The 26,501-nt window shown below is 46.1% G+C and overlaps 1 protein-coding gene across 2 annotated transcripts in view; it reads right to left on the bottom strand.

The window, feature by feature from the left end:
* The window catches only part of stk10 (serine/threonine kinase 10), a 158,405-nt gene that overhangs the window by 15,014 nt on the left and 116,890 nt on the right, over positions 1-26,501 (bottom strand). Inside the window, exons 12-16 of one of the 2 annotated variants that reach the window (XM_072512128.1) lie at positions 24,932-25,111; positions 21,422-21,514; positions 15,107-15,236; positions 4,420-4,544; positions 3,947-4,135 (exon numbers count right to left, since the gene is read on the bottom strand). In XM_072512128.1, the coding sequence (XP_072368229.1) occupies positions 3,947-4,135; positions 4,420-4,544; positions 15,107-15,236; positions 21,422-21,514; positions 24,932-25,111 (717 nt within the window). The remainder of the gene's footprint in view (positions 1-3,946; positions 4,136-4,419; positions 4,545-15,106; positions 15,237-21,421; positions 21,515-24,931; positions 25,112-26,501) is intronic. The other variant, XM_072512129.1, reaches the window with a different exon arrangement.

Genomic DNA, 26,501 nt, shown 5'->3' with positions numbered 1-26,501 from the left:
CTTTAGGGAGTCAGGATGCAAGTTACTCTCTGAAGAATTCCCATACTCTAACCTGCTCTTGTAGCTACAGTATTTATATGGCTGGTCCAGTTCAGTTTGTGGTCAACGGTAATCTCCAGAATGCGGATAAGTCAGGGATTCAGTGATCGCAATGACTGAATATCATGGGGAGATGGTTAAATTCACTCTTGTTGGAGATGGTAATTGCCTGGCACTTGTAATGTTATTGAATGCACATTCAACAGTAGCATGGTAGCACAGTGGTTAGCACAGTTGCTTCACAGCTCCAGGATCCCAGGTTCCATTCCGGCTTGGGTAACTAACTGTCTGTGCGGAGTCTGCACGTTCTCCCAGTGTCTGCATGGGTTTCCTCCGGGTGATCCGGTTTCCTCCCACAGACCAAAGGTGTGCAGGTTAGTGGATTGGCCATGATAAATTGCCCTCAAGTGTCCAAAAGGTTGGGTGGGGTAACGGGGTTACAGGGATAGGGTGGAAGCGCGGGCTTAAGTGGGGTGCTGTTTCCAAGGGCCGGTGCAGATGCAATGGGCCGAATAGCCTCCTTCTGCACTGTAAATTCTATGATAAATACACAATTCATCTGAAAATTATGCTGGGAAGAAAAAAAAAAAGTATCAGGAAAACAAGGAATTATAATATACATTTTTTTGGTAATAGGACTGTCATATTTCTCATGCACTGAAAAACAGGCAATGGGAGTGTAAACTAATAATAATAAATGTAATTACTGTAATTGGATTAAGAGACAATAAGCAGTTCTGATATCTTAATAAACCAAGAGGAAATTCAATATGAATTCACATACGGCAATATAAGAAATAGTTTTGATGTTGATTTTTGTTCAAAGGAGGACATTCAAGGGCAGCATAGTGTTTAGCACCGTTTCCTCACAATCGGGATCAATTTCAACCTTGGGCCTGTGTGGAGTTTACGCTTTCTCCCAGTGTCTGCGTGGGTTTCCTCTGGATGCTCCGGTTTCATCCCACAGTCCAAAGACGTGCAGGTTAGGTGGATTAACCATGCTAAATTTTCCCTTAAGCTGAAGATGGAAGAAATTTTGGAGGTCACTCTTCAGCACCATGTCGTCCAGCTTGCACGTGGAATTAGAGCCCAGTCCCCTGGGGGCCATATTCGGGGTGTCAGACTTGCTGAGTTGCAGGCGGGAGCAGGGGCAGATGTTTTAGTCGTTGCCTCATTGATCGCACGCAGGCGGGTTCTGTTGGGGTGGAGGTCAGTTTCTCTAACCTGTGCTTCAATGTGGTTGGGGGATTGAATGGACTTCTTATATTTAGAAAATGTGAAATTTGCTTTTTAAGTGGGAGCGAGTGAGAGGTTCCAGAAGAGATGCGGTCTGTTTTTATAAAATTTTACAGAGCTGGTTACCATCAACTGTTAGGGGGGAGGTTGGTTCGGGAGCTGTGGGGAGAGAGATGTGGGTTTGGGGTTGTGTGTTGGTTTTACTTTGTAATGTCATGTGTTGTAAATGTTAAAATCTGAAAGTATTTTATAAAATGTTTCCCCATAACATCCAAAAGGTTAAGTGGGATTACGGGAGGGCATAGGCCTAGGTAGGGTGCTCTTTCAGAGGGTCTGTGCATACTTGATGGGCGAAATGGCCTCCTTCTGCACTGTAGGGATTCTATGTTCCTATATACACAAGTTGTAAAAATTGTAAGTAAAGCAAAGATATGGTAGGTTTACTTTCTAAAATATAGGAGTTAAAGTAAAGAAAGGAGTTTGACCAGTTCTGGGGAAAGGGCACTGAGAGACTATAACAACAGAGGATAAACACATTGAATAAAAACCCTGAAGCTTGTCCGAGGGGGCAGGTGCCTAGATCTCTCGACACCACGGTCGCTGGTCAGATGTCCCAGATGACACGGAACACCACCAAACCTGCAGAACCAGTTAGCGCCAGCCTCAGAGGACACCCCCAGAGCAAAAGGGCACTGCATGGTAAAATTACTGGAATTCTATAGATTTAAAAATCTACAAGGACTTGCCAAGCAGAAAGGGGATGTTAGCTCTGAGTGTAGTTTAAGTTCAGATCTTTTGTAAATGTTTTAAAGTTCTGTTAACTGTGTGATGTGAAGTCATTCTTCTGTTTAAAGAGTTTTAAAAAAAATTCTCTATTTTTTTTTTATATAAATCAACATTTTCCTTAATGTAAAATCATTACGGATTTCAGAACACCTCAGTGTACAAATTGCAAAAACCCGTTTTGGCAGCAATTTAGAATTTCCCTTTGGGATTTTGGCAGCTCGGCATTTACATTTAAAAATAAATTTAGAGTACCCAATTTTTTTTTTTCAATTAAGGGCCAATTTAGCACGGTCAATTCACCTACCTGCACATCTTTGGGTTGTGGGGGCGAGATCCACGCAGACACTGGGAGAATGTGCAAACGGACAGTGACCCGGGGCCGGAATCGAACCCGGGTCCTTGGTGTCGTGAGGCAACAGTGCTAACCACTGTGCCATCCTGCTCAGCATTTACTGCCAGCCGTGCCTTAACACTAGCCCTATAAATTTTCAGAGTGAGTCCATATGGATTTGTAAAGGTAACTCATGCCAGGCGGATTGAATAAAAAATAAAAAAAATCATGACAAGTTTACACCTCCAAAGTACCTCATTGACTGAAGTTCCACAGGACTTCCTTAATACATGAAAGCTATATAACCATAAGTTACTTCAAGATTTTTAAAAATTGCAACCATTCCACAATGCGAGTAACTGTGAGAAGTGTAGCAGAATACTAATTTGTGAGAAAATATTTAAGACGATGGCTGCGATACAATAATTATTTTTAAAAAGTATTAATCAGGCATATATATTTCCTCAGAGCCATTTTTAAAATGGGCACGTACATGGAATTGAGTATCGGTGGCAGGAGGAAGAGGAATAAACTGGGAAAAACTTAGAGAATGTATCAAGAAGCTAGCTCTAACCAATTTGACTTCCAGGCTTTGCCAAGGCGGGCACCTTATTTATTCTTTGGAGGTGAGCTGACAGGATAAAAACATTAGTGAGTTCTGCAGCCACCGATTTAGCCTGCATTGCAAGTTTTGAAGTAGTTGGGCAGGTTTCCCAGGCTATGAAAATCCAGATGCTGAGGCAAGGTGAGAATAGCTATGGGAAGAGGGCAATTGTCATCTGTTGGCCAGGTGGAAAAGGAAGGCTTCCTGCAGGTCCCCAAGCTCACCCCCATTAAAAGACCTTAAAGCTTCAAGCATTGGACCCTTCCTCAGCCCTAATCAGATCCAGTCAGCCCTGTGGCTTCCTCTGTAGTGTTCCCTACCTAACTGGAGCCAAGCCAGGATCAATCAGGATGACATTACGTGGGTATATCTGGCAGGGCCAGGATGTACTCCTCATCCCTAATTGCCCTTGAACTGAATGGCTTGTTGAGTCAACCACACTGCTGTGGGTCTGGAGTCATATGTAAGGCAGACCAGGTGAGAATGGCAGACTTCCTAAGGACATTAGGTGAACTAGTTGCGTTTTCAACGATAATTGACAATGGTTTCATCGTGATCATTAGACTTTTAATGAATTTGAATATCTGCCATGGTGATCATTAGACTTTTAATTCCAGATTTTTATTGAATTTGAACCCACTGCCCCAGAGCATTATCCTCGGTCTCTGGATTGTTAGTCCAGTAACAACACACCATTGCTTCCCCTGGTAGGAAATCCGTCAGGGTGAAGTGTCTCACAATATGGAATTAAAATGTTTCCCCATCTTAAACTACATACTACCACTGTTGGAAGCCACCTGTCAAATTATTTGCAATTGTAAATTATAAATTTCAAATAAATAATCAGATTTTTCATATTTGTGGGACTTTAGTGCGTCTATAATGGCAGCCTGGTGGAAGTCAGAAAGCAGCACCTATTGAAATTGTGGTGATTGGGTCATACAAGTTACCTGTTTGATTTTATCTCGATCTTCTGTGTGACTCCCCGTGGAGTTAATGCGCAGACTCTTCTTGTACATCACCATTCTAGTCTTCCCTTCACTTCTTTGGATTTTGGGAAGTCTGTTCTTTTCCTGCTGCTGTCGGATCTTCAGCTGCTCAATCATTCGCTGGTTGTAACGTTGCATCTGCTCCAACTCCTTTGGCCAGACAAGATAAATGCAGTGAAACAGTATGTTGCTGAAAAGCAATTTTCTCAAACTTCGCTGCAGAAAGCTGAATATACCATTGATCGTATAATTATAGATTAACTAGGTTCATGATGTAACATTCAAAGAAGGCAAAGATGCTTTAAAAAAAAAAAATCTACCAAGGTCAATGAAGATTCGTGAAACTGGTGTTTGAGATTAAAACTACAAAATACCTCCAGTCTTTACAGGTATAAATATTTGTGTTTTCCTGTTCTGAACCAGGTTTCTTTTACCTTCTCGTGTTTCTTCAGCAACTGATGTCTTTGCAGAAAGTACTGATCCTTTAATTGCTGCTTGAGGAACTGATGTTTCTCCTGTAGATGGTGCTCTTCCAGTTCCCAGATGGCAGCTTCTCGGTCTACAACAAGAAATAAAAGCAGGTTCAGGAATTTTTTTAATTAAATTTATTAAATTTTTCAGACAAAATCTTTCCGTTTTCACAAATCAACATAAAAATAATACAATAACTAGTAAATAACATTATTTAAATAATATAGTGAACTAACAAAATAACAAAAAATAGTGCTCCCCCCCCCCCCCCCCCGGGTTGCTGCTGCTGTCACTCTATCTACCCTTAACGTTCCGCGAGATAGTCAAGGAACGGTTCCCACCGCCTGGAGAACCCCTGAGCCGATCCTCTCAACACAAATGTTATTCGTTCCAGCTTTATGAACCCTCCCATGTCATTTATCCAGGCCTCCACGCCGGGGGGTTTAGTTTTCATTTCCTTCCGCGAGTAAAATCCTACGCCGGGCTACTAGGGACGCAAAGGCCAGAATGTCGGCCTCTTTCGCCTCCTGCACATCCGCTACCCAAATATCGCTAACCCCCAGCCTGGCTTGACCCGGACCTTCACCACCTTTGAAATCACCCTTGCCACGCCCCCCCCCAGTACTCATCCAATGCCGGACACGACCAGAACACGTGTGTGGGGTTCGCCGGGCTTCCCGAGCACCTCCCACACCTGTCCTCCATTCCGAAGAACCTGCTCAGTCTTGCTCCCGTCGTATGTGCTCTGTGTATAACCTTAAATTGAATCAGGCTAAGCCTGGCACACGAAGACGAGGAATTTATCCTGCTTAGGGCATCAGCCCATAGCCCCTCCTCAATCTCCTCCCCCAGCTCTTCTTCCCATTTTCCCTTCAGATCCTCTATCATCGCTTCCCCCTCGTCTCTCATCTCCTGATATATTTCGGACACTTTGCCCTCCCCGACCCATACCCCGGAAATCACTATCTTGGATCCCCTGTGTCGGGAGCAGCGGAAATTCCCTCACCTGTTGCCTCTTAAACGCCCTCACTTGCATATATCTGAAGATATTCCCCAGGGGCAACTCATATTTTTCCTCCAACGCTCTCAGACTTGCAAACGTCCCGTCTATAAACAGGTCCCTCAGTTTCCTAATTCCTACTCTTTGCCAACTCTGGAACCCCCCGTTCATCCTTCCTGGGACAAACCTGTGGTTATTCCTAATCGGGGACCACACCGAGGCACCCTTCACCCCCCTGTGTCGCCTCCACTGCCCCCAGATCCTCAAGGTTGCCACCACCACTGGGTTTGTGGTATACGTTTTCGGGGATAACGGCAGGGGCGCCGTCACCAGTGCCTTTAGGCTCGTTGCTTTACAGGATGCCATCTCCAGCCTCTTCCACGCCGCCCCCTCTCCCTCCCTCATCCACTTACAAACCATCGCCACATTGGCGGCCCAGTAGTAGTCGTTCAGGCTCGGCAGTGCCAGTCCCCCTCTATCCCTACTGCGCTGCAGGAACCCCCTCTTTACCCTCGGGGTCTTCCCTGCCCACACAAAGCTCAATGCTCCTGCCTATTTTTTTGAAAAAGGCCTTTGTGATCAGAATGGGGAGACACTGAAATACGAAAAGAAACCTCGGGAAGACCATCATTTTTACCGCTTGCACTCTGCCCGCCAATGAGAGCGGCAACACATCCCACCTCTTGAAGTCCTCCCCCGCCAATGAGAGCGGCAACACATCCCACCTCTTGAAGTCCTCCTCCATCTGCTCCACCAGTCACGTCAGATTAAGTCTGTGTAGAGTTACCCAGTTCCTGGCTACCTGGATCCCCAGATATCGGAAGCTCCTTTCCACTCTCCTTAACGACAGGGCGCCTATTCCTCTTCCCTGGTCCCCGGGGTGTATTACAAAAAGCTCGCTCTTCCCCATATTTAGCCTGTATCCCGAGAAATCTCCAAACTCCCTCAGTATCTGCATAACCTCTGGCATCCCCTCTACAGGGTCCGCAACGTATAGCAGTAAGTCATCAGCGTAGAACGACACTCGATGCTCCTCTCCCCCTCTAACCACCCCCTCCACCTCTTAGAGTCCCTCAACGCTATGGCCAGTGGTTCAATTGCCAACGCGAACAGTAACGGGGACAGGGGACACCCCTGTCTTGTTCCCCTGTGTAGACGAAAATACCCCGATCTTTGCCGGTTTGTGACTACACTTGCCACTGGGGCCCCATATAGGAGTCTGACCCATCTAACAAACCCCTCTCCGAACCCAAACCTCCTCAGCATCACCCACAAATAGTCCCACTCCATCCTATCGAATGCCTTCTTCTCATCCATCGCCGCCACTATCTCTACCTCCCCCTCCGGTGGGGGCGTCATCATCACCCCCAGCAGCCGTCGAACGTTAACATTCAGTTGTCTCCCCTTTACAAACCCTGTTTGGTCTTCATGCACCACCCCCGGGACGCAATCCTCTATCCTTGTCGCCAGCACTTTTGCCAGCAGTTTGGCGTCTACATTTAGGAGTGAGATAGGCCTGTATGACCCGCATTGCAGCGGATCTTTATCCCGCTTCAGAATTAATTATCTCGTCGCCTCCGACATTGTCGGGGGTAGTATCCCCCCTTCACTGGCCTCGTTAAAGGTTCTCGCCAGCAGCGGGGCCAACAGGTCCACATATTTCCTGTAGAATTCCACCGGAAACCCGTCTGATCCCGGGGCCTTCCCTGCCTGCATGTTCTCCAGTCCCTTAGTCACCTCGTCCACCTCGATTGGCGCCCCCAGACCTGCCACCTCCTGCTCCTCCACCCTCGGGAACCTTAGTTGGTCCAGAAAATGTAGCATTCCCTCTTTTCCCCCCGGGGGTTGGGACTTATATAGCCTCTCATAAAAAGGTCTTGAACACCTCATTTACCTTCCCTGCTCTCTGCTCCATAGTTCCCGTTTCGTCCCTAACTCCCCCAATCTCTCGCGCTACTATCCTCTTACGAAGTTGGTGGGCCAGCTCGCCTTTTCCCCATACTCGTATCGCATCCCCTGTGCCTTCCTCCACTGTACCTCTGCCTTTCCTGTGGTCAGCAGGTCAAACTCCGTCTGAAGTCTTCGCCTTTCTCTATACAGTCCTTCGTCTGGGGCCTCTGCATATCTTTCATCCACCCTCAAAATCTCCCCCACTAATCTCTCCCTTTCTCTGCCCTCTTGTTTCTCCTTGTGGGCTCTAATGGAGATCAGCTCTCCTCTAACCACCGCCTTCAGCGCTTCCCATACTACCCCCACCTGAACCTCACCATCGTCATTGACCTCCAGGTATCTCTCAATACACCCCGCACCCTTCCACAGACCCCCTCATCCGCCAGTAGTCCCACATCCAGTCGCCAGAGTGGGCGCTGCTGCCTCTCCTCTCCTAGTTCCAGATCCACCCAATGCGGGGCGTGGTCTGAAACGGCTATGGCCGAATACTCCGTTCCTGCCACCTTCGAGATCCGTGCCCTACTCATAACAAAGAAGTCTATTCGGGAATATACCTTGTGGACGTGGGAGAAAAAGGAAAACTCTTTAGCCAACGGCCTGGCAAATCTCCACGGATCCACTCCCCCCATTTGTTCAATAAATCCCCTAAGCACCTTGGCCGCTGCCGGTCTTCTCCCGGTCCTGGATCTAGACCGGTCTAGCCTTGGATCCAGCACAGTGTTGAAGTCCCCCCCACATTACCAAGCTTCCCACCTCCAGGTCCGGGATACGTCCCAGCATCCGCTTCATGAATCCCGCGTCATCCCAGTTCGGGGCATATACATTCACCAGCACGACCGCCTCTCCCTGCAATCTACCACTCACCATCACATATCTGCCCCCGTTATCCACCACTATGTTCTTAGCCTCGAACGATACCCGTTTCCCCACCAGTATCGCCACCCCCCTGTTTTTCGCGTCCAACCCCGAGTGGAATACCTGTCCCACCCATCCTTTTCTTAACCTAACCTGATCCGCCACCTTCAGGTGCGTCTCCTGGAGCATGACTACGTCCGCCTTCAGTCTTTTTAAGTGCGCGAACACCCAGGCCCTCTTAATCAGCCCATTTAGGCCTCTCACATTCCACGTGATCAGCCGGAATGGGGGGCCACTCGCCACTCGCCCTCCTCCCCCCCCCCGCCGACTAGCCATCCCCTTTTCTGGGCCATCTCCCCGTCCAGGTCCCGCGCACCCATCTGTCCCCCAGGCGCGCCTTCCCGTCCCGACTACCTCTTCTCTTGCCAGCTCCCCCTTGCACTCAGCAGCAGCAACCCAGTTAGTTTCCCCCCCCCCCCTCAAGATCACCCTCGAGCATGGTTACTCCCCCCATAATGCTTCCGAAAGTCAGCTAACTCTAGCTGACCCCGGCTTCCCCAGTTCTCGCTTTGACCTCCCTGCGTGTGGGGCTCTCTTCCTTCCTGCGCCTATCTTCCCGCCATCATCTCCATAGCGCGGGAAAAAAACCCGTGCTTTCCTATCGACCCCGCCCCCTGTGGCGCAGCTCCCTCATTCCCCCTCCCCACTCTGTCCCTTTTTCCACCGGCGCCCACATTTCTTCGTGTCCCCCCATCAGGGAGAGAGAAATTCCCCATCCAACGTTGCTGTATAATAAACCTCCCCTTTCCCCACTTTACATTCCTGTACCACCACCTCGTTGCTTCCCCCCCAACATCAAACTCTCAGATCTAGTCCAGTTTCTCTTCTTGAATGAAGGTCCATGCCTCATCTGTCGTTTCGAAGTAGTAGTGCTTGCCCTGATGCGTGACCCACAATCGCGCCGGCTGCAGCATCCCGAATTTTATTTTCTTACTGTGAAGCACCGCCTTGGACCGATTAAAACTCGCCCTCCTTCGCCACCTCCGCACTCCATTCCTGATACACTCGTATCACCGCATTCTCCCACTTGCTACTCCGTACCTTCTTGGCCCAGCTCAGGACCGCCTCTCTGTCCATGAAGCGGTGGAATCTCACCACTATCGCCCTTGGTATTTCACCCGCCTTTGGTCTTCTCACAAGGACCCGGTGCGCCCCTTCCACCACCAGGGGGCCCGTTGGGGCCTCAGCTCCCATTAGCGTATGGAGCATCGTGCTCACATAAGCCCCAACATCAGCTCCCTCTGCTCCTTCGGGGAGACCTAAAATCCGTAGGTTCTTCCTCCTCAAGCTGTTCTCCAGGGCTTCCAGCCTTTCTATGCACCTCTTATGTAGCGCCTCATCCGTCTCCGTTTTTACCACCAGGCCCTGTAAACATCCTCATTCTCGGCTGCCTTTGCCTTCACTCCACAGAGCTCTATCGCCTGGACCTTTAGTGTTTCCTTCAGTCCCTCGATTGCCAATAACAATTGGGGGGGGGGGGGGGGGGAAGAGATCTTCCTTTGTCACCCCACACTGGGCTTGGTCTAAAAAAAATTTCCGTTGGGGCTCTCGAAAAGAGCCCAAAAGTCTGTTAGAACGGGAGCTGCCGAAACGTGCGGCTTAGCAGTGCATCGCCGCAACCGGAAGTCCAGGTTCAGGAAATATTAAACTACACAAGCTGAATTCACCCTGGTAGCATATACTTCCTATAAAACTGGTTATCAGTAACCATTATATACTAAATGCAATTATTAAGAGGTACAAAAACATAATTATGTTGTTGATTCACTCCTTTGCTATTCCCCCACTAGTCCCCACTCTTGAAAGCATTGACTCAGTTGCATGGGCAGAGGGAGCCTTCCAGTATATTGATTAACCGGCCTTTATTCATGCAGTAACATGAAAAATAAGCTGTTTTTTTTAAAAAAATTGTGTCTCAGTGTGTGGCATGTACCAGTCTGCCATGAGGGACCTTGTCAAAGGCCTTGAAGCCACAGGTTAGATTCAAGCAAGATACTACCCTGCCCAGTCTCCAACCACCCCAGGGGGGCTCCAATAGTCTCCGAACACCCGCAGTAGGCATCACGCCTGATCTCTGCTTGTGAAGACCAGTGGCACCCAGTTAAGGCCATGCCAATGTGGCCTCTGATTTGGCACCAAGTCGCTTCCCGCTACTGTGGGGCCCAGACAACCCCCCTCCCCCAGCAAGCCCAATGTACGAGGCTTTTTCAGTGTTTATTTTCACGCTTCCCGCTCCCCCTCCGCAGCCATGGCGCCCAGACCCCTCTTGTAAAACTTCCACCCAAGAGGGGTGAAGCATGGCGGAAGTGTGGAACAGAATGCGTTCAAGCCGCTACTGATATTGAAATCCATGCAAATGATGGTTTTGCATGGGGCCATTGGCGCAGGACTCGAGCATAGATATCACCGCCAGCGAGGGACCAGAACATGGCGTCTGAATCTGCACCTGCCACAAACCAAGATTTTTGGGTTACCTGCAATTCTCTGCCTCATCGCGATTCACGTTTTCAGCGCCACGAAGCAGAGAATACACACACGCACACACACACACACACACACACACACGTGATTTGGCCTCCACAGCCTTCTGCGGCAAAGAGTTCCAGTTTCACCACTTACTGGCTTAAGAAATTCCTCCTCATCTATATTTGAAAGGATCATCCCTTCAGTCTGAGGCGGTGCCCTCAGGTTCTAGTTTCTCCTCCTAGTGAAAACATCCTCTCCACATCCACACTCCACTTCCACTCTATCTAGGCCTCTCAGTATTCTGCAAGTTTCAATCAGATCCCCCCCTCTTCTAAACTCCATCAAGTACAGACCCAGCGTTAACACTGCTGTTTCAGTGCCGAGGACCCGGGTTCAATCCTGGCCCCGGGTCACCGTCTGTGTGGCGTTTGCACATTCTTCCTGTGTCTGCATGAGTCTCACCCCCACAACCCAAAAAGATGTGCCGGGTAGGTGGATTGGTCATGCTAAATTGCCCCTTCATTGGAAAAAATAATTGGGTACTCTAAATTAAAAAAAAAAGTACAGACCTAGGTCCTCAACCACTCCTCATCGTACAACTCCTTCAACCCGGGGGTCACTATTGTGAACCTCCTCTAGACCCTCTCCAAGGCCAGCACATAGTTTCTTACATAGAAGGCCCAAAACTGCTCACAATATTCCAAGTGCAGTCTGTCCGGAGCCTCGTACAGCCTCAACAGTACATCCCTGCTCTTGTATTCCAGCCCTCTCGACATGATTGCCAACATTACATTTGCCTTTCCACATCCTGACGACTGCTAAGAGTCCTGTACATAACTCACAACGGGGTCTTTGTTCCACTGCGATTCCTCAACTCTACCTACAGAGATTCTACGTCCTCCAACCCTATATCACTTCTTGCTATCGATTTAAGTTAATTTCTTTTTAAAATAAATTTAGAATATCCAATTAATTTTTTCCAATTAAGGGGCAATTTAGCATGGCCAATCCTCCTATCCTGCTCATCTTTGGGTTGTGGGGGTGAAACTCACACAAACACGGGGAGAATGTGCAAACTCCACACGGACAGTGCCCCAGAACCAGGATCGAACCTGGGACCTCGGTGCCGTGAGACAGCAGTGCTAACCACTGTGCCGCCATGCTGATTTAAGCTAATTTCTTACTAACAATGGAACCTCTGCCCATCTGCCGGTCCTTTCTATAGGACACATTCTTGGATATTTACATCCCAGCCCTGATCCGTTTGCAGCCACAGGTCAGCACGGTAGAACAGTGGTTAGCACATCGCTCCACAGCATAAGATCCCAGGTTTGATTCCCGGCTTGGGTCACTGTCTGTGCGGGGTCAGCACGTTCTCCCTGTGTCTGCGTGGGTTTCCTCCCACAAGTCCCGAAAGACATGCCATTAGGTGAATTGGAGATTCTGAATTCTCGCTGTGTACCTGAACAGGGGCCAGGGGCTGGTTTAGCTCACTGGGCTAAATCACTGGCTTTTAAACCAGACCAAGGCAGGCCAGCAGCACGGTTCAATTCCCGCACCAGCCGCCCCAAACAGGCGCCGGAATGTGGTGACTAGGGGCTTTTCACAGTAACTTCATTGAAGCCTACTCGTGACAATAAGCGATTTATATTTCATTTTCATTTTTCAACATGCACCGGAATGTGCCGACTAGGGGCTTTTCACAGCAAGTTCATTGCAGCGTTAATGTAAGCCTACTTGTGACAACAAAGTTTATTTTTTTAAATTCTGATGCCTACATCTTACCTGCCAATTTCAATGTGCGCAACAAGCTCATTCACCTGGTTTTGTATATTGTGCGCATTTAGGTCCAATACCCTCAGATCTGCATTGACCACCCCCTTCTCATAGTTGTCCCCTTTTTTGCAGTATCTGAAGAATTCCCGCCACCTTCTATACTCTCTGCTCGGATACGTATTCTGGAAACTTACCTAAGCTCTCCAGAGTCCTTTTCCCCTTTAATTTGTTTAAACTACTCATCATTAACATACATTCTCAGCGCCCCCCCCCCCCCCCCCCCCCCTTGTGCCACTGGGCTTCGCTCAGGGCCGGGGTGGGGGGGGGGGGGGGGAGGGAAGAGTAGCGGGGTGTGGTCAGGAGGTGGGTGTGGGGTCGGGGCGGATGGGCACAGAACACTATTGCCCCTGTCTGCAAGGCAACCATGCAGCTGACTGCAAACTGTGAACTTAGGGCCACTGGTCGTATGGATGTCACCACAGGGCACCCCCCAAGGTGCCCTCTGGTCCCAGCTGACCAATCAGCAGGATGGGCACGCTCCAGCGCAACCACGGCCATCTTGTTGGCTGGGATGAGTGTGTGTGGGAATTGTAATGTGTATATGTGGCTGCAGGTCGTCAGCCGCCCGAGTGTCAATCGTGAATCCGGTAGTTTCTTATTGGAATCGATTGTGTTCCACGTGGCGCCAGTGCTAGCCCCTCAACAGTCGCTGAATCGGTCCAGGTGCAGCGGTAGTTTTGCTGTCGTGGACCTCCATGAATCCAGCGCCGACACTTGGTCTCGGGAACGGAGAATTCTGATGAGTGTGTATGCCCCCTGCCCCACTTGAATGGCTCCCTGTACTACGGTGCTGTGGTCAGTTTACTCATCCTCCCTACAGTCCCTGTTCCCATCCACACAGGGAGCAAGAATCGCAAATCTGTTGCACAAGGTCAAGGGCTGAGGCTCCTGCAACCTTACCTCCTGAATTCCTCCATCTGCCTCATTCGCAGCCACACCCTCCTGTCCCTGACCACTGGCCGAGTTCAAGTTAGTTAGTCAAAGGGGTATGACTGCCTCTGGATCCTCTCCCCTCCCTGGTGTGTTGTAGCTCAGAATCCAGTGCATCAACTCTGAGCTCGAGTTCCTCAAGCAACCAACACTTACTACAGATGTGGTCACTGGTAACCATAATGGAGTACACCAGCTCCCACATCATGTAGGAACAACACATCACCTGGCCCTGCATCTCTTATTTTACTTAATTAGATTTAGTTTGTTTATTGTAAATTTCTAGCGAGATTTAGTCTTCTAATTTGTAAAATTCTTCTCTTTTTACATTTAATCTGAAAGCAACTTAGAATAGGTGGTGCAAATCAGTTACTTACCAGCCAATAAATTTATCTTTTTTCTCTGATTCACTCCTGAATTATTTTTCAAACTCAGCCCGCTGCCCAGAGGGTCCCTTCTCAGCCCCCGCTCTTTTTAAACCTCCGCTCTCACAGCTCCCACTCTTTTTTAATCCCTGCTCTCAGACCCTACTCTTTTTAAATCTCTGCTCTCTCAGCCCCCGCTCTTTTTAAACCTCCGCTCTCACAGCTCCCACTCTTTTTAAATCCCTGCTCTCAGACCCTACTCTTTTTAAACCTCTGCTCTCTCAGCCCCCACTCTTTTTAAACCTCGGCTCTCTCAGCCCCCACTCTTTTTAAACCTCTGCTCTCTCAGCCCCCACTCTTTTTAAACCTCTGCTCTCCCAGACCCCGCTCTTTTTAAACCTCTGCTGTCGCAGCCCCCGCTCTTTTTAAATCTCTGCTCTCAGCCCCCGCTCTTTTTAAACCTCCGCTCTGACTCTCAGCTCCTGCATCATCAATATCAGATTTGTACAGGTCAGTGAAGCCCTGGCCTGCCTTGGGTAAGTGTTTCCCCCGCTACCCAGCATGCAGCCATTAAATTGAGGTATGGCGAGAGTGTAGGGTGGACAAGGCCAGTACCATATAACCAATACTTTAAAGACCCTGCACATTACATTCTGGTCGGGTGTAGCAGATTAAATTTGGGTCTATAATGTGGGACTCAGTTATTTGTCGGCTGGCTGATGGGTAGGTTCCCTTCTCTGGTGCTTTTGTAATAATCCAGCAGTTTTGGGGTGATTTGTCCAGTCATAACCCAATTTCTGAACCTGTGGCAGAATGTGAACTCTCAACGCTCTTGTCAATTTCTAGTGCCACAATGGTTGATGAACTAGAAGGGGACATTGCAGCCAAAACCTAAAATGGTAAATATCAGAGACACGTTTCTGGTCCTTATAGTTTTGTCATTCGTCTGAACTCCATCGAGTCACTGGTTCAGCTGGAATCGTTACGATGTAAAACTCTGCTGACTCAGTGGATTTTTAGATCAGTGCAGCATTCCTCACTTTTACATATATATTTTGCTCAAATTGAAACTCTGAAGTACTTGTTATGGCATATCTTCATTTAGTAAATCAGAGGGTATTCTTTCTCCAACTACACTACTTTCACTAACACCAATTCAAAACTCAAAAATCAAATTATGACTCTCACCTCTCATTAGCTGCTGCTTCTTTGCAAGGCACACCCGTTCCTGGTCAGAAATTTCCTTCTTATTCTGAGCAATTATTTTTTTCAATGCCATATCCAGCTCTTGGTGCTGTTTTGATTGAAAGTCCTGCTCCTAGAAAGTTGCACAAATGCTTTAGTGGACTTAAATAACCACATTGATAAGCCACTGGTAACTGGTTTACAGAGTAATTGGCAATGCACCATTTGAAGTTCCTATCAGTTAATTCTTTTACAACAAATGTATGTTTACTATGCCATCGGCTTCCTGGCAACTACAGATCAGCATTTTGGAACCAAAATAGACAGTGGCAACTGGTAAGAAAAGGATTTGAATAGTCACTTTGAATGAGCATTATAGAATGTTTAAAGACAAAGAGGGTTCAAGAAAAAGTCCAACATCAATTGCCCTGATGATCAATGGCGTTGTTTCAAAATCATCCCCTTCCAAGCATTGTACAGATTATTCAACAAAGGAATTTTTGGGCATTAAATAGAATCCAAGCAAATAATTTGAAACATTGCTTAACCAAAATGATACTAGCAATATTGAATCAAAAGTCACAGCTTTTTTGCCTTCTTTCTGAGCTTTGTGCATGAACACAATATTTTGACTGAAATGTTGGGTGGAATCCCCCCCCCCCCCAACGCCGGGTGGGAGAATCGCCCGGGCGCTGCGCGAGTCCCGCCACGCCGTCCTGACACCCGATTCTCCCCCCCCCGACACCCGCACGCGATTCTGCCCCCCCCCCCCGACACCCGCACGCGATTCTCTTCCCTCCCCCCCGACACCCGCACGCGATTCTCTCCCCCCCCCCCCCCGACACCCGCACGCGATTCTCTTTCCCCCCCCGCACGCGATTCTCTTTCCCCCCCCCCGACACCCGCACGCGATTCTCTTTCTCCCCCCCCCCCGACACCCGATTCTCTTTCTCTCCCCCCCCCCCGATTCTCTTTCCTCCCCCCCCCCGATTCTCTTTCCCCCCCCCTCCCCCCCCCCCCCCCCCCCCCCCGATTCTCTTTCTCCCCTCCCCCCCCCCCCCCCTTGGACACCCGATTCTCTTTCTCCCCTCCCCCCCCCCTCCCCCCGGACACCCGATTCTCTTTCTCCCCTCCCCCCCCTCCCAAACACCCGATTCTCTTTCTTCCCCCCCCCCAAAATCCGGTGCGGCGCGAATCACGGCTGGCCGCTGGGAGAATCACTGCTTGCCATTGGTAATAGGCGAGCGGCGATTCTCCGGCCCGGATGGGCCGAGCGGCCTGCCCAACACGACAGGTTCCTGCCGGCACCATCCACACCTGGTCGCTGCCGGTAGGAACAGCACGGGAACACTGGGGGTGGGGGGTGGGGGGGTGGGGGGGGGGGGGAAAGAGGCCTGTTTGGGGGGGGGGGGGGGGGGGGAAAGAGGTGCCCACCGATTGGCGGGCCGGCCTCTCTGAAGGACGACCTCCTTTCCTCCGCTGCCCCGCCAGATTGATCCGCCATCTTCTTGCGGGGCGGCCGCGGGGAGGACGGCAACCGAGCATGCGCGGGTGACGTCATTTACGTGGCGCCGGTCGAGTCATTTACGCGGCGCCAAGGCCCGATGCACGTAAATGAGGCGGCGCCGCTCCTAGCCCCCCAGGGGCGGGAGAATAGGGGGCTGGGAACGGCCTCCGACGCCGGAGTGAAACACTCCGGTTTTCACTCCACCGTCGGGACTTAGTCTCCCGATGGGCGAATTGCGCCCGTTATTTTTAAATTATATATTCGTTCATGGAAAGTGGGTGTCTTTGAAAGGCCAGCATTTATTGCCCATCCCTAATTTCTCTCGGACTGACGGGCTTAATGGGCCATTTCAGAGGCTGGACTATGCAAGGATGGCCGATTTCTTTCCCTAAAACGACATTAGTAACCAGATGGATTAAAAAAAAAAAACAATAGCTTTAGTCTATGTTCTATGTTCATGGTCATCAATTCCAGATTTTAAAAAAAACGGAATTCAAATTTCATCATCTGCCACGGTGGGATGTGAACCCGGATCCCCAGAGCATTGGCCTGCACCTCTGGACTACTAGTTCAATGATAATACCACTAAAGCACCACTTCCCCACACAATTAGGCAGTAGAGGAAAAAAAACAAATGGGCCTCAGCAAGAACTTAAAAGCTAAACTTGCATCCCCAAACTATTAAACATAAATAATACAGCAACAAAAGCCAAATAGAATTCAAAACATTCAAGAGAAACAAATTCCTTGAATGTTAAAGAATCCATATACAACTGCTGCTGAATCAACATTTCTGCTGTATGATTGGAGGAATGTAACTAGTGAATATAAATTTATTTACAGCAGGGGTTATGACCGTGGCATGTCAAAAATTAACTGGGAGTTGAAATTGGAAAACAACTCGAGTGTAATTAAAGTCCAATGAAGTACCATCAACTCTGAAGAAATTTGGGGCAAATTAGTTTAAGAATGGAACTGAACAGCAGGGATGAGAAAATAGATCAAATTCTACGAAGTAATTAATGCACCGGTGGCACAAAAGCAACTGTTCCAAGGGTTCTGTTAATTAAACTTTGGAGTTTCTGCTTACCCAAGATTGGCTACAAGATGTCTGATGGACTAGAGATAATCCATGAGAGGACAAATAGTACAAAATCGGAAGAGAGGACATATACGAGGAGCCAAGTGAACAGCTCTCACTTAGTGTTCTTAGAAATAATTTTAAAATCACCAAATATATCACAAGCCAGCCAAAATATAATTGGCACACAGAAGCATAGCAAGGCTTATGTGGGATCATAATTGCATGGTAATTGGGGTAGCATGGTGGCACAGTGGTTAGCACTGCTGCCTCACGCCGCTTAGGTCCCAGGTTCAATCCCGGCTTTGGGTCACTGTCCGTGTGGAGTTTGCAAATTCTCCCCGTGTTTGCGTTGGTTTCACCCCCACAACCCAAAGATGTGCAGGGTAGGTGGATTGGCCACGCTAAATTGCCCCTTAATTGAAAAAAAATGAATTGGGTAATCAAATTTTTAAAAAAATAATAATAATTGGATGGTAATTCACTGCATAAGGTTCAATATTTAAGGAAATATTCGCACAATAAATAACTCATCTTTTGAAATTGCATTTATGGGCAAAATTACACCAAAATTTAGTTTCTGCACCAAATTCCGTCCAAATTTCCTACAGAGCTCATTTGCCTATGTCTGAATGTGAAATCTGGCATGAAATGAGCACAAATCCAGCAATATGTTACCTTGCCTTCTAAATTTCCGAGATGCTTCATAGCTGAGAATACATTATTTTGCTGGCTACAATGATATAGGGACTGAGTCCGCCTACACCTACATTTTGATGGGTAAATCTGTGCCATAAATCGGTGTATAAAGAAAAGGCAGGTACTCGTGAGTTAATCTTTTTCATAGTGAGGGTTGGGGTGGGGAAACTAGCCAAATGATTGGTCACGAAAGAGAAAATGCTGGAAAATCTCAGCAAGTCTGGCAGCATCTGTAGGGAAAGAAAAGATCTAACGTTTCAAGTCCGATGACTCTTTGTCAAAGCTCTTTTCTCTCCCTAAAGATGCTGCCAGACTTGCTGAGATTTTCCAGCATTTTCTCTTTCGTTTCAGATTCCCAGCATCCGCAGTAATTTGCTTTTATCGAATGATTGGTCAAGGGGTTCAGCAGATGCATCTTGGAGGCAACACAAACTATCCAGAAAACATGTGGTCAGTGGTGTTTTGGTTTAAACCATCAAAATTTACTCAACTAAAAAGGTGACAGAGACACACTCTCATGCTGTAGATATGCTGATGAATTCCAAGGAATTTCAGGATAATATTCGCCTAACAATTTGGCAGAGGAAATGGCTTTCTTAATGGGAACTCTCCAGTGCTAATTTTTGGTTAAAGGAAAAAGTGAGAGCAATAAATTTATTAACCATTTTGATCTGAAGGTTGAACTTAAAAACCAGCTTAAGTACATTGTGTCTCCACGTTCACTCTCCACATTCAAAGTTTTAAGTTCATGTTGAAAAGAAAATTGGTTAAAAGTACAACAGAGCAGCAGAAACATGAAAACTCCAATTTCATCAGCGCCTTGACCCATCAAAAAAGTTTGCAAAGAAAGTACAACCAGTGAAGCAGAGCTCCAAGTAGCACACCAAAGAGACCTCCCATCTGTGTCACGTAACTTATAAGAACTGTAGTTAGGTGCATCCCTTTCATGTAAAGACTTCATGAACCATAACCACATAAATCAGAAACTGAAGATAAAAGAAATTCTGAATAGTGATGGAAATCCTGAAAACACGGTCATGGGGATGAAAGTGAAAACTGGAAAGAAAGGAAGAGACAGCCAAGATTTGACAACACAGACAGTGTGGAACATGAAGCACATGATGGGAATAAAATAAACCAGTTTTTGCTGGTTGCACTGCATGATCATGATCTTTAAGATAACACAGTTAAGGTGAACCGTGCTCCTTGAAAGCAAAGCTGGCTCATATAGTAGTTCAGTCGGAAACTGCTGCAGCAACCTGCTGGGAGAAATATCTTATTTCATGTAAAAAATAACATAACACATTTAGTATCCTGCAAGGTAACTGGGATTGCTTTAAAAGTTCACTTGATGAAAAGTTGAAAATGGGAAGAAAAAGAATGAGTATTGAAACAAAACTACTGCTCTCTGCCCTTGGAATGTGGATAAGGTTGCTTGGAATGTGCATAAGGTTGTTTTGTGGCTTTCTTTCATTGAAGTGATGCGATGTAAAAACAGGGCATAAAGAGTCAACCGCAATGTGGCAATGGAGTAATGTAGACACTATTTTGGTTCTGAGTGACAGGCTCCCTTCTTTCCAAGGCATGGATGCGCAAGCTGACTACTTAATGACAAACTGGCAGTTTCTAGCCCTTTTCTCAAATGGCAGCTCAAATGATCAACTTTCTTTGATTTTCAGCATCACCATGTGCAAATACTCTTGAAACAGGAACCTACATGTTCAAACTCGAATTTAAAATATTGCAGTTTACATAATGGAATAGTGGCAATATAATTAAATATTGAAAAAACAATCAGGTTCCTGTCCCTAATTTACAGATACCATTACCAATATCTACAACTTGTGTATCCCAATTAAGGCATAAACCCTTGCCACTTTTTCAAGGCTTTGCATTGAAACAAGGGGAGTTTCGAGTCGATATGGTACACCGGGCCCATTCTTAAGACCCCCACCACTCCAACACACTCACTGCCTTCAATGCAAATATGATGTTCCAAAATATTTTCAGACCACCTATAGCTTCTTAATGTGAAATATGATTAAATGTACAAAAGTATCTGTGGCAGTTTCATTTATAAACTCTAGTTCAGCCTGGATGTTTCTAAAAGAAGGGTACATGAAATTAAGTGGCCGGGCAATAAATTATTCAAAGATTACTGCATAACTTTAAACATACCTCCAAACACAAGGCTGTCCATTGTAGAAATGTATCTGCAATACATCAGTTCTCCAAATGCAATTAAACATTCAAGTGTACATAGATAAATTACTTCTACAGTAATGTTTTGTCCAAAACCAATTGTTATTGGTTGTAAAATTGGCATGGCAGTCAAAACACTTAAAAACACCCACCCGCAGATACCACCATTGTTGTTGTAATGCAACAATACACATAAACCACACATGAAAAGCATAAGCAAGGAGATAATGAAGAGCAGGATTCAAACTTGGGTCTCCAAACCAAGAATCCAATATTTTGTAATCATTAAGATTGCTTCCAATCGATCTTTAATTGCACGGTGTTCAGCTCTTCCACATGACTGAAGGCAGATTTCTGCATTACAATATGTTTCACGGGGTCAAGACCTGAATCGCAATTTAAATCCTATCCAAACTTCTGCAATGAAAGCTGGCCTGAACCAAACTCCAACTCACAAGAAGGTAATTTTGCCTCTTTACATAAAATCAAGGCATTTGAAACATCGAAGGAAGATCATTTCTTCAAGTTGTGATGACAATTTTGGGGGGCGGGGAAAGAGGAGAGAAGAGGGGGTGAAAGAGGATTAAGTTAGGAAAGAATACACAGGTCTATATAAATGGGTTAGGTCTGTAGCACAGTTAGTCGCCATATGCAATTCTTCTTCAATAAGTGGTATTAGGAAAAGCAAATGAAGAGTTTTTATCAGTGGCTGAGACAAGATGAAAGAGTGCAATGGGTTTTGGCCAGTTCAACTCGAGAATGGCTGGAAGCAGCTTACTTATTCAATTTTAGGCCCTTCTAATTCATTGTTACTATTCACTGCTGCTACCTGTGTTTGTTTCTTCTGTGCAAATTCTCCCATTTTTTGTTTCATGCTGTCTCTGCGTTGGTTTCTGGGAAGTTTTTCAACTTCACTCTTTACCTAATGTACGACAAGAAAGTACATATTTTAACAGTTAATCTAATAATCTGCACCAAATGCAGAGATTTCAGGATCACGAACAAGAGTGCCCAAGCTATGTATGGAGCAGATGTGTAATTATTTTTGGTTGTTTAATTGTGACTATCGCAAAATGTATTTTAATTTCCAATTGCTTTGTAGATGATATTTGATTTGGGTAGTTCAGAATCCATTCAGTAAACACTTAAATTCTCTTGGCTGTGCAGAACTGCACTCTCACAGACAAGAAGTTAAGTTCAGTAAGGGCTTGGAAAGTCCAAAAGACCACTGAAGGTTTTCTAAACTTCATCTGGCCCCTCAATACTTATACCTCATGTTGCAAAGCTGGGACGGTGCACGATGGTACACCTCTGCCCAACCCCCATCCAAGGACAATCACCTGCCTCGGTTCTGGAGTCATCCGAAACCTAAATTTGTGGTGATGCACAAATGGCAGTAAAATGAAACCCATGATAACAAAAGATACAGTAAATGTTTTTTTTGTTTGTTTCTTTTGAGATGATGTGAGCCCTGCATAGTAGCCATGCTTAAAAACAAAAATACTCTGCGTCCTCTTACAAAGGAAGCATTTCATCATCCCACAGTTCTATAACAAAATACGCTCTATAATTGACAGTTTTCTTCAATGTGTTCAATTGCAATTCATTTTAAAAATAAGTTTAATGATACGTTTCAGTGAAAGAAAATATTCTGAATGTTCTTGAAGGTTGAAAAAAACCTTCCTGATTTCCCCCCCCACTCCCAAAAATCAATCCATTGATACTTGAACAGTTATCATATGGACAAAAAAATCAGAAAGCTAAGAAGAGTCAAAACCCATAGAGCATCATGGTTGAAGAGCGTTGAAGTGCTTAGAGCAAACAGGAAATATATCTAGCAGTAATTAGTCGGTGCTGATATCCAAGTTATCAGAGGAACAGATTAAGAGAGGCAATGAATTTCAGCTCAGAAGTTGTCGAAGATGAACAAAGCAGGAGACTGTGTGGGAGTCTCAACTTCCACATGAGAAGGATGGAAAAGTGAGTTTAGGACGCATACTTGCAGCTCAAAAGGAAGTCACAAGGTCACATGCAGTGACAGTCAAAGCCATACTATTTGAGAGAAAGGAGAGGAGTTAAAAAAACTGGAGGCAAGAAGTGAGAATGAACAATCATAGAACAAAACAGCCTTTACTTGCATCATGCCCAGAAGCATAAACGTGGTTAAAAGAGCCTCTTCAGGTGTGAGAATCCTCTCTGTTCGAGAGTGATCAGAATTCAGAACAGTGTCACAGACAGCATTAGAATATTTGAGGGAAGGTTTGATGCATAAAACGAAGAAGGGAATAGAGGAATATGGGCAACAGTGAGGAGTTCATTACAGCAGACATGTGTGGAGCATAAACGACTGCATAAACTAATTGTGCCAAATAGCCTTTTTGTGCTGTACACGCTATGTATTTCTATTTGTGATGCAAGGTTGAAGGTGGGATAGAAGTAGAATATGTCTAAGATTTCTGTGCAATTTGGAAGAAAGCAGCAACCTGAATAAATTAATTAGTTATTTTGCACCCAACTAGGTTCCAACCTTTCTACCATACCCTAGGTGGGTGGCACAGTGGTTAGCACTGCTGCCTCAGTGCCAGAGCCCCAGGTTCAATTCCAGCCTTGGGTGCATGTTTTCCCGTGTCTGTCTGGGTTCCCCTCCGGGAGCTCCGGTTTCCTCCCACAGTCCGAAGATGTGCAGGTTAGGTGGATTGGCCATAATAAATTGGCCCTTAAGTGTCCCGAGATCTGCAGGTTAGGTTACAGGGATACGGCAAAGTGCTCTTTTGGAGGGTCGGTGCAGACACGATGGGCTGAATGGCCTCCTTCTGCACTGTAGGGATTCTAGGTAGGATGTAGTATACCGCTGCAGTGTACCACACTTGCCCATGGCCCTGCTTGAATGAGGTTCTCCACAATGTCAAAGTATGCCATATATTTACCAATGGGAGATTTAACAAAAATCTTTTATCACCAGTTACGACTAGGACTTCAACTGGAGTTCCCAGCATAGGAAGTTTGGTACTGTACCATGAGAGCTACATGACCAAGGATGACTAGCCACATCCACAGGGAGTGAATGGTTTTATGGTACCATAATCTCAGTGCACTCTGCCGTACCCCACTCCTCAGGATCCCAAAGAATCTTCCATCCTTTAGTGGGAGCTATTGTTGGAGATGAAATCTTTGCTGATATGGAACAATTATCTAAACATTTTATCAGCAATGTTACAAACACTACATTATTAAGGTGGTTACAATAACTAGTTTGCACATCGCCTGTAACATTTGGCCTACTCATTTGTCTTTGATATAGGTATCTAATAAGCATTGAGAAAAATACAAGAATTGCAACCATATTACAAAATATCAACTCTAGTCACTAATAGGTTAAGATGTGCATGTGATCTGCAGCTCTGGGGTAACATGGTTGTTAAACCAAGCATTCCATTGCCCGTGTAAAAAAGGAAATTACAATACTTTGAGAACGGAGATCAAACATACATGACCATGCCTGGGGGAGCACGGTAGCACAAGTGGATAGCACTGTGGCTTCACAGCGCCAGAGTCCCAGATTTGATTCCCCATTGGGTCACTGTCTGTGTGGAGTCTGTATGTTCTCCCAGTGTCTGCGTGGGTTTCCTCCGGGTGCTCCGGTTTCCTCCCACAGTCCAAAGACGTGCAGGTTAGGCGGATTGGCCATGATAAATTGCCCGTAGTGACCAAAAATAAGGTTAGGAGGGGTTATTGGGTTACGGGGATAGGGTGAGGGCTTAAGTGGGTCGGTGCAGACACATGGGCCGAATGGCCTCCTTCTGCACTGTATGTTCTATGTTCTGACCATACACACATTAATATTCTAGCAGGAAACCTTACATCCTGTGCACTTTTAACATTTTATTTGTTTTAACTAGAAGATTAGAAAAGAATGAAATCAGGAAAGTATCAGAAACAAAATAACCAAAAGATGATAAGTTATCTATCAAAGAGTAGTTTCAGTGCACAGTTCACCAAATTCTCAATCCGTATAAGCAAGAATTTAAACCCAAAGTCCAATGCTCATGAATTACTCATGCTGCCTGCACTTGGACTTTAAGTAACTTGTAGACTTTGTTGAGCATTTTTCTTTGAATTAACTCAGCAATTAAAGAAAAAAAAAAAAGAGCTTGAGAGATCAAGGATAGATTAGACTTCCTATTCTAAATAAGTACCATCAATAAATCATCTCAGGTCATACACGTTAGAAATGTGGCTCGTTCTAATTACATTTCAAGCTTGAACAAAATTTCCAAGCAGGCTTGCTGGAAAGCTTTCTACTTGATAAGTTACTTGATCGTAATTTATTAACCTTTACCTCTTTCTTCTGAGCTTTCAACTGATCCATGAACGTAGAATATTCCCTTTCTTGCTCAGCTTTGATGCGCTTAGCCTCATCACGCAGCCGGTTTGTGTGTTCCTGTTCCATTTTCTCAATCAGTTGCTTTTGCTGCCTTTCCAGATTTTCCAACTCCGTGTCAAAGAACTTCTTCTTTGCCTGTGGACAAAAGCAGTCAATAGTTCAGACTACATTTATGATTAGAAAATGAATAATTGAACAAAAATTCAAAAAACACAGCCAACTCAAAAGGAAGGGCTAGAGCAGGGTTTTCCAGGTAACCCGCCTTGAAATAGGTGGCCTGCCATTGGGTTGCAATGGGATTTTCTGGACCTGCCGGTATCAATGGGGTTTCCCGTTGAAAGCACTCCATGCCACCAAGGAACCCGCAGCGGGGTGGCACCGTCGTCGGGACCAGCATGAATGGCTGGAAAATTCCAGTCCTTGTAACCAAATTTTATTTTCTAAATAATTTTTGAGCAGGTTTTCATGAAGAATATACTAGGAAAAGCCGAAGAATACAACTAACCCTCAACTATTAATGCTCTCCGTTTAGGAAAGCAAATTAAAATTAAAAAAAAAACATATATATATATATATATATATATATATATATATATAAAGTATGCCGTGACAGACCAGGCCCAGATGGGTGCACAAAGTGCAAAACACAAATTTGCACAATGAAGGCAACACGCATGTGCATTTTGACATGGCTGCCTGAGTCTGCGCAGGTGCAAGGGATGTCATTTCCAGCTGGGCGAGTCCAGGATGGGATGCGAGATGCTTGTTAACTTGTGAAGCACCAGCTCAGAGGAGGCCACAGCAAAACTTCCACAGTTAGAGTATGTCAGTGAAATACGACCAAAAGTACCAGGCATATGGTTTTTAAAAAGGCAAGCGACATGATGGTTGGGAGCGGTGGGGGGCAGATGGTGGGAGGAGAGGGAACCTCCACTTTCCCTCTGAAGTGTTGCTGCAGTTCCCCACCAAGAAACCTTTCGCTCGCTGCTGATCTGATCTTAAAACTCCCTACCTCCCAGCCTCTACATGCCAGAAAGGTCGGAGGCTGAGGGGAGTGCGGAAACTGGATCCGTCCATGTGCCACCAACCTGCATTAGGTAATGCGTTGGAAGCATTTGGGGCAAATGCAGAGAGGATCTCCCCATTAAAAGCGACTTGTAGGTCTACCTACGCCTTTTCTAAAATTAAAACGAAGGGAAACATTTCAGACTTTGTCTGATCATATTAACTGCTCGAGTATCAGGTAAGTGAAAGACCTTTCTGAGTCAGAAGAAGTATTGGTGCAGATTTTTGTGAAAAGATGTTAACCTTGTTTCTCTTCACTCGTTATTATTTGAAGTGCATTTGATGCGGATTTGACGAGAATTGGGGTTGGGGAAAGATAAAGGGGCCGAGAAACAGGGGAAGCAGGAAGGCTCATGATTTCACTCTCGGGCCCTAGTGACTAGTATTCTAATCGTCTTTGTTCATAGACCCATATCGATCTTCAACTACCAGCAGGTGCAACTCTTCGCCAACCCTCCCA

This window comes from Scyliorhinus torazame, chromosome 7 (genome assembly GCF_047496885.1).
Source record: "Scyliorhinus torazame isolate Kashiwa2021f chromosome 7, sScyTor2.1, whole genome shotgun sequence".
In the NCBI taxonomy this organism is placed as follows: domain Eukaryota; kingdom Metazoa; phylum Chordata; class Chondrichthyes; order Carcharhiniformes; family Scyliorhinidae; genus Scyliorhinus; species Scyliorhinus torazame.
This window is presented reverse-complemented; position numbering and strand designations above follow the sequence as displayed.